Source organism: Oxyura jamaicensis (assembly GCF_011077185.1).
Source record: "Oxyura jamaicensis isolate SHBP4307 breed ruddy duck chromosome 6 unlocalized genomic scaffold, BPBGC_Ojam_1.0 oxy6_random_OJ65473, whole genome shotgun sequence".
In the NCBI taxonomy this organism is placed as follows: domain Eukaryota; kingdom Metazoa; phylum Chordata; class Aves; order Anseriformes; family Anatidae; genus Oxyura; species Oxyura jamaicensis.
In genome coordinates this window covers 1-7435 of record NW_023303993.1, presented here as the reverse complement: position 1 = coordinate 7435, position 7435 = coordinate 1, and the positions used below count along the sequence as shown (strand labels likewise).

The window sequence follows — 7435 nt, the reverse complement described above, 5'->3', positions numbered from 1 at the left end:
GGAGGCACCTCACAGCTCCTGTAGCTATGGCCAGACCTGTCCCTGTAAACGGGAACCGGGTCACGCAGGGAGGTGACAGGGCTGCCCCCAGCCACACAAGTGCGGGGTACTCCCAGCTCCAGGGTTTCAGCCACTGGCCCGCCCTCGCCGCTTGCCTTGCCCACGTCACCAGCAGTGGGGTGGATGGCTCCACTCCCCGACCTCAGCAATGCAGGAGGAAAGCTGTGGGCCACAGGAACACCGCTGATCCTGCCTACTCCAACAGCCTGACACAGGCGTGAGGATGGACACATTCACTGCATCCCACGTGGCCATCTATACGATCCTACCCGAAGCTCTTGCCCTTGTTCTAGTGGCTTAGATGGCCAGAGAGAGCAACCAAAATTACCTTGAGCAGCTCCTTGGGGAAGTCAGTGCCTCCGTTGAGCCCCTCCAAGTTGCCAATGAAGTCGGAGCAGGACATTCTCTTCCCGATGTTCTGGGGGAGCCAGGGGAAGAGAAACGTGGGGTTTACCTCTGGGCTGGGGGGCTGGAGCTGGCTAGAGTAGGCTCCCACAGCCCAGGAACAGACCCCCAGTCTGCTGCAGAGCGAGGGACCAGGCAGGTCTCAGGGAGGTGTGGAAAGCCACCTGCTATGTTTAGACTCCGGGAGTTTTAGAAAGCTTCTTTTCTCTAAGCTCAGTGCCACCTGCTCCCAGTATCAGCTGGTTTAGGAGTCTCACTCCCATCCTCTCTCCCTGTCCACTTTCCTCTCCTCCCTCCCCCTCCATATCCTCCAGCTCAGCCTGTCTCCCCCAAAGCCCCGTTATCTCCTCATTCAGGCCTTCTCCTCTCCTCCCCAGCCACCTTGGGGGTGCTCAGCCCCTGCAGGTGCAGGGAGCAGCACACAGCCCCCGTACGCGGGGCTCTGCCCTTGGGAAGTCCTTAATCTTCTCCAGCCACCTACGGTTGGGGCAGCGGGGGTGGTAAGGGCAGGGGACAGTTGGGGCTAAAGGCAGAGGGAACTTACGTGTCCGTGCAGATCTGTGTTTAGCAGCATCAGGGCACAGGTCAGGGTGTGGGCTCCGTCTGCAGCACAAGCACAGGACAGGAATTAGAGCCCCCGGGAACAGACCGAGCCCCAGGCAGCCCTGAGCCCGCTCCTCCCAGCCCAGGCACGTGGGGCACACGGCATCAGCACGGTGCTGGCAGCACGCAGGCGAGTAGATAGGAGGCCACTGGATTAAAGCTAGTCCGAAACCTGCGCGTGCAGGCTCCCCTCCAGCCCTCAGCCCCGTCAGCCAGGCAGTGACGCTGCAGCTAACATTGTCCAGCTCCTAGCACGGGCGAGGTGGGAATGGCACAGCCCTCTTCCAGCCAGCCAGCCAAAATCCCACCTGCCCACAGAGCCAAACCAGAGCAGATTCAGCACGTGAACACACAGGGGGAGCGTAAAGACGTGAGACACTGAGGTGAAACAGTACAGACTGGGTGCTCCTCTGTGCCGCCCGGGGTTGCCTCACCTGGCCGTTCCCTGAGGTCTGAGAGCTGGGGTCTGTGTGGTGGGGAGGGCCTCCTCTCGCCTCCTGTGCTAATCTGCTCAAGGGCAGAATTAAGGATGCGTTGAGCCCTAATTATGCATCTTCCAACTAGAGCAGGTTTTTTTTTTTTTTTTTAAGTCTAAAGTGCCTGTCACTTGAGGGAAATGACAACATCTCCGTAACAGGGGCTGACTCCTAAGGCGTCAGTTCATGCTCTCAGACTGCTTTCTAGTTTCAGCTGGAGCACCTTCCCTGAGCTGACACACATGTGCTCTCCTGAGCGAACACATGCACTCCCACACACACTCATACACACACAGACAGCCGCTTACCCTCAGAGGAGATGGCATTGGGATTGCACTCGTAATAGCGCTGGGAAAAATGAGCCAGCACTCGCTCCCGCTCTTGTGTCTCTCCCATCAAGGCCAGCTCCTTCAGAAAGGACCTGAAGAAGCAGCAGCAGCGTTGGCCATGCCTGAAGCCCACCAGCAGCTCCTCTAACCCACCCTTTGCTTTCTGCCCCCTCCTGGAGACCTGGCGTGTGCCAGATGAAGCCCTGCCCTCACACAGCCTTCCCAGCCAGCTGCAGGACCCCTTTTAAGGCCACAACATCCTACCCTGCTGGCACATCAGAGACCCACACTGGGCCACAGAAACTACCCCGGGGGAGGTCAGGTCAACACCACAAGGATCTGGAACCCCCACCCTAGCTGTTCCTGACTGGTGAGTTAAGACCAGGGATGGTCTTTCAGCATGGCTGAGAAACCACATTGGGGATGGACACTCCCTGTTTAAAAGGAAAGAGGATCTCTGTCTGGCAGCCGTGGGGTCTGCCTGCTCCTGCAGATCTCTGCGTGGGTGAGGAGCTGCAGAGGGCACCGTCTGCTGGGACCCACTCAGGTGGCCACGACACATACACACGTCCACACGCAGTCCGCCTGACCTGAGAGCCTGGTCCAGACTCATCCCGGTGAACACGAAGAACTTCAGGTATTCCCCTGCCACCATCTTGCTGAACTCGTTGCTGAAATACAAAGGGGGGAGCGAGAGTGGGATCGACCAGACTGGGGGCATGGCAAAATGCAGAGAGGGTGGGGTGGATGCCAGTAGGCTGGGAGACACAAAGGCAGGGCTGTGGGAAGCGTGCTGGGGACAGAGGCCTCCCAGAGTCCCATGAAACTCCCAGGGGCTACCCACAGATCCAGTGGGAATACTCAGCATGGGGAAGCTGAGGTGGAAGGGCCCCCAGGAGGTGTCCCCTGACACCTTACTGAAGGTGCCTGTGATGCAGTTGCGGTAGGAAGCTACAAAACCTGGATGTATCATAGGTGTTGAAACCCTTAGAGGGAACACCTGGTATGGACAAGCTGTCACTGGGAGAGGGCTTTGGGGTCCTGCCAGTTGTCCCTGACAGCCCAGTGCCCCACGAGGGCAGCAGCTGTGGGAACACCAGAGGTGCAGGTGGGAGGAATGATGCCTTTGCAGAACAGGATGTTCCTTGCGAATACCCACACGTACTTCTTCCCCAGGTGGCGGGCCACATCTGCTTTTTTAAAGCCATCCAGGTTGTAGAGCCTCTTGGCCAGGCGTTTGGCAGCCTCCAGGTCAGCCTTGTGCCCGTTGGAGAGGGTGTCTGTGCTGCCCAGGGCCAGCTGCTCCATGCTGTCCATCTCCGAGTCTGAGTCAGAAACCAGCTGGCTCAGGGGGTGGTCGCTGCAATGGAAAGGGACACACCGTGTTAGTCTGCCCACAGGTCCTCTGCTCGTTCAGCTTCTCAGGAAACACACGTCCTCACCCTGCTTTGGAGGTCAGCTACTCTGCAGGGCTGCGTTATGAACACTACTGGTTAGAGATGCTCACAGGTCAGGGCTGGGTGCTAAGAGGAGGCTTGGAGATGTGGCTGAAGAGAGATGAGGTGACAGGATGCTTCTGGTGACTGAAGATGTGACCAAGTCACTCAAAACCACGTCCAAAGTGGATGCGGAGAGACAGGACAACTGTTCCAAAGTCCCCACCCTGAGCCTAGAAGACTTCGTGTGTGGGCTCAGGCTCTGCCAAGCGCAGCTGCAGCCGAGACTTGGAGCAGAAACGTGCACATTACATGCCGTACTCTGTATATACGCTCATTTTTTAACCTGGACAAACTCCTCATGCTGCTCTCGAGTGCAGTTTCTACCCAAGACAAGAAGACCATAATTCTTTCACTTGGCTTTTCTCATCCAGTAACTTCAGAGCACGGTAAAAAACGAGGAACAGAGAGCGAGGATGAAGACAAACACCGCCGGCCCCCCGCTCACGGCATGGTGTGCTGTCTTCCCCCGGCTGCCCCCAGCTCTCACCCCATCAGGCCTTACAAGGCTGTGCTACGAGCACTCGCTTGGCTTCGCCTCCAGAGCCGTCTGACTCAGCGGCACACAAGCTATCCCAACAAGAAGTAAGTTGAAGCTAATCAACAACGAATGTTAAGCAACTCTGACCTCGCCCAAATTTTCTGGCAGGCCTCGCAATGTTCCAGTCTGATTTATTTTTAAAAGTCTCTAATTGACTTTTAAGAAGGCCTCCTCTCCTGAGCCAATTACCCAGGCCAGTCTCCCTGAGGCTCCACTTCTTCCACTAAGGACAAAGCTGCTCTTTGCTGCTTGGTGCTGGCCGGCCACGCTGCCTTTTGGATGGTGCTCGTCCCCTCCCGGGGGAGCCCCGCACAGCAGGGACGGGCTGCCCTGTGCCTCAGGGGGCTCTCAGCATCCCCCATGCAGCCGGGAGGGTCAAAAGCACACAACCATGGGTCAGACAGGTCCGTGGCAGAAGCAGCTCTGGAGCCCTGCAAGTCCCGGGGCAGATGCACTTCACTGGGACCACTGTGGAGCTTGGAAGCGCCGGGCGGTGACTGCGGTATGGCCCAGGTGGGTGACCTGTAAGTGGCTGCAAGGTCCCTGGCTGTGAGGAGCTCACCAGCCTCGGGACATGTTTCACCGGGCAGGAGGCTTCTGTACCCACAGCACACCCGACTGCAGAACGGGCAAGATGCTGCTGGGCCGGTGCTGGGCTGTGGCCCTGCTCCGTCTCCTTCTGAGGTGTAACCGCTGTGTCCCCAGCCACAACAGGGCTATCTGCTTCCCCGGAGCACAGGGGATGAATCCAGCCGGCACCCACAGACCACAGGTGGTGGAGACTCTGTTTTCTTAAACCTCCTCCCTGAGGCTGTCCTCCCTCCTACAGCTGGTTCGTGGTGCCTCCTGCAGCAGACCTAGAGCTCCGAGTCTCCTCCGTGACCTCTCTGCCGAAGCTGTGCTCCTCAGCTTCCCTATCTGGTGCTGAGCATCCAGCCACGGGGCCATCTACGAACCCTTGTCCTTCAACAACTGTCTCACGGCAGGCTCCCAGCCCGTGGCTGTGACTCTTAACTCGCATCTTGAAACAGGCACGCAGGGATAGCAGCCCGTTCGTTACAGCAGCTCTACCAGAGGGATCTGCCATCCCCTCCCTCACCAGGCCCCAGCTCCGACTTTGGGCTTTATACCAGCAGAGCATAGTGCCTCAGGATGAGGCACTATGAGACCCCACTCTCCAGACCACACCAAGAAATGTTTTTTTTCCCAACGCTCTTCCTAAGGAGAGAAGAGCAAGAGCCCGGTCCTCAAGCAAACGGCAAACAGAGCAAAAAGCATATGTCCATGTCTGAGGCAAGTGAGGTGATGCTAATTTTCTTGCCAATGACCTAATGTCTCAGGGGATTTTTTTAGTGTACTTTCTAAAGTGACATTTCAGTTTGGCTTGAAGAAACACTGAGATAATATTTTTACATTAGATGTATTTCCAACCCAAGAACTGGCCTGCACTTAAGGAACAAAGATCAAATTTGGTATTGTACGAGCATCTCCGGCGTGCCTGGAATGAGTCATCCCGGAGCGGGCGCGGAGCTGGCTCGTCCCTGCCAGGCTGCCCGCGGTGGCACGGCCACTGCCACCCCCACAGCGCCGCTCCCCGTGGCAGGAGCCAGCTTGGTGTGACCCAGCCAGATGGCAAAGACCCCGCATCTGCCACGCTCAGAGGTGTTTGCCAGGGGGCCCAGACCCCCAGGGCCTCAGGGCAGCAGCAAGATGCTTCTGCGGACACTCTCTGATGACAAGGATCCTCCTGCAGGGCCAGGCAGTCCTCTGGGGGGTCCATGCACTCTTTTTTGTGGCCCCAAATACTCCTTCCCTTGGCTAAAACCTTTCTTCTCTGACCCCCAAATATTCCAGCTCCAGACCCCAATTACTATTTTTCTAGTCACACCTCCTCTGGGCCCAAACACTCCTTTATCTTGGCACCAGGCTCGCTTCTCTGAGCCCAAATCCTCCTTCCCCAGGCCACATCCTTCCTTGGCTTCAGGTTCTCCTCCTCTGGGCCCAACACTTGCTTCTCCAGGCCGAACGCCCACCCCCTGGACCCAGATGCTCTCTGTCTCGCCCTGATATTCGTTCTCGGGCTGACAGCCCGGAGGCCAGCAGGAGACCAGCACCTTCCTGCGCTGCAATGCAGCGTGCCGCTGCAGGAGCCCCGACGTCCCCTCCACGAGGCGTGCTCACCCAGCACCATGCTCTCTGCAGCCTTCAGGAGCTTCTTTCCCCGACGTAGGGCAGCACCAGGCCGTTAGCTCAGCACAGCCTGCCCTGGGGGCTGCCCTCCAGCTCCTCGCTGCCAGCAGGGATGTATCTGCGTGGTGGGACCCCCCCTCACCCATGTCTGCTCCCCAGGGCCGCAGAGATGTCCCTGGGACAGGCTCAGATGGGTGGCCATTGGTTTCAGCCTGGGGTGCTCTGCTGAGCTCCCGGGCTATCCAGGTCCTTCCTGACACGTTTCCACATGAGACACCTGCTGCAGGAAATTCGGAAATGCTTACTGCAAGCTACTTGTTCCCCAAAACAGGCCACGGGGGGCTCGGTTTGCTTTCTGCACCACGAAGGGACAGGGCAGGGAGCCCAGTCTGTGTCAGTGAGGGACACGTGTGTGGGGCGGGCCAGCATCCTGCCCTCAATTCCCACTGCCCCACACGCATGGCTAGGAGCCCGATGCCTCTGCCAAGCAATCCCAGTCTGCCTAATATCGCTGCTAAGAATGTACCAGACCGGATCCTTGGCTGAGCTAAATAAATGCAGCTCCCTCCATCGGTCTCAGTGGAGCGACTTTGATTTATGATAGCTGAGATCTGGGCTGGTTCATTCCTCGCAGAATTGGAGTCAGGGCTGGGAGGACACTTGAAGGTCAGCCAGGCCAGCCTCCAACCACAGGCGGGGCCGGTCCCGCTGTCCCCAGCCCCGCAGCTCTGTCCAGCCTGCTCCTCAAATCACCCGCAGCGGCCCCGCCAGCATCACTGCCACGAGAGCCAGGTAAGAGCTAACTTGGGCAGCCGTGCCCCTCCTCGGCGCCGTTTCCCTGGAGAGCAAACAGCAGAGCTGCTCTGCCAGAGCCTCCCCTGCAGCACGGCCCCCCTCCGAGATGCCTGCCCGTCCTCCCTCTGTCCCCGTGCCACCCGCAGCCCCCGCAGGGGCTCAGTCCTCCCTCCAAACACTTTCTGGAGCGAGCAGGCTCCCGGGGCCTTAAAATCCGGTTACTCACCAGCCGGGCGGGGGGGCGGCTTCTCCTCCACGGCCCCAGATGCCATGGTGCTAACCCGGGGAGGCTGGGACCTCTCGGACCTTTGGGCAAAGTCCAGCCAACGGGGCGTGAGCGAGCGGGGCCGCAGCAGCAGCAGCACCGCCACCAGCACCACCAGCACCACCAGCACCACCAGCACCACCAGCAGCAGCACCAGCAGCGGCTGCAGCAGCGGCGATCACGGCCCGGCGCGGGGGGCCGCGTCCCCCCGGCCGCTGTCCCCCCTCCGGCCGCCCCCGGGGCCGCCGTCCCGGCCCGGTCCCCGCCTGCCGCCG

General features: G+C 59.2%; 1 protein-coding gene across 2 annotated transcripts; it reads right to left on the bottom strand.

Annotated features, from left to right (window-relative positions):
- Positions 1-342: 342 nt before the first annotated feature.
- LOC118157476 (PH and SEC7 domain-containing protein 1-like) lies at positions 343-7392 on the bottom strand. 2 transcript variants are annotated; one of them, XM_035311825.1, is made up of 6 exons: positions 7122-7392; positions 3033-3233; positions 2464-2544; positions 1853-1965; positions 1010-1068; positions 343-478 (listed from the first exon to the last, which is right to left on the bottom strand). In XM_035311825.1, the coding sequence occupies exons 2-6, from the start codon at positions 3188-3190 to the stop codon at positions 350-352; spliced, it is 540 nt and encodes a 179-aa protein (XP_035167716.1). In that variant the 5' UTR covers positions 3191-3233; positions 7122-7392; the 3' UTR covers positions 343-349. The 2 variants fall into 2 exon arrangements, with proteins under 2 accessions (XP_035167716.1, XP_035167717.1); XM_035311826.1 differs by having other exon boundaries at positions 3039-3233.
- Positions 7393-7435: the final 43 nt, after the last annotated feature.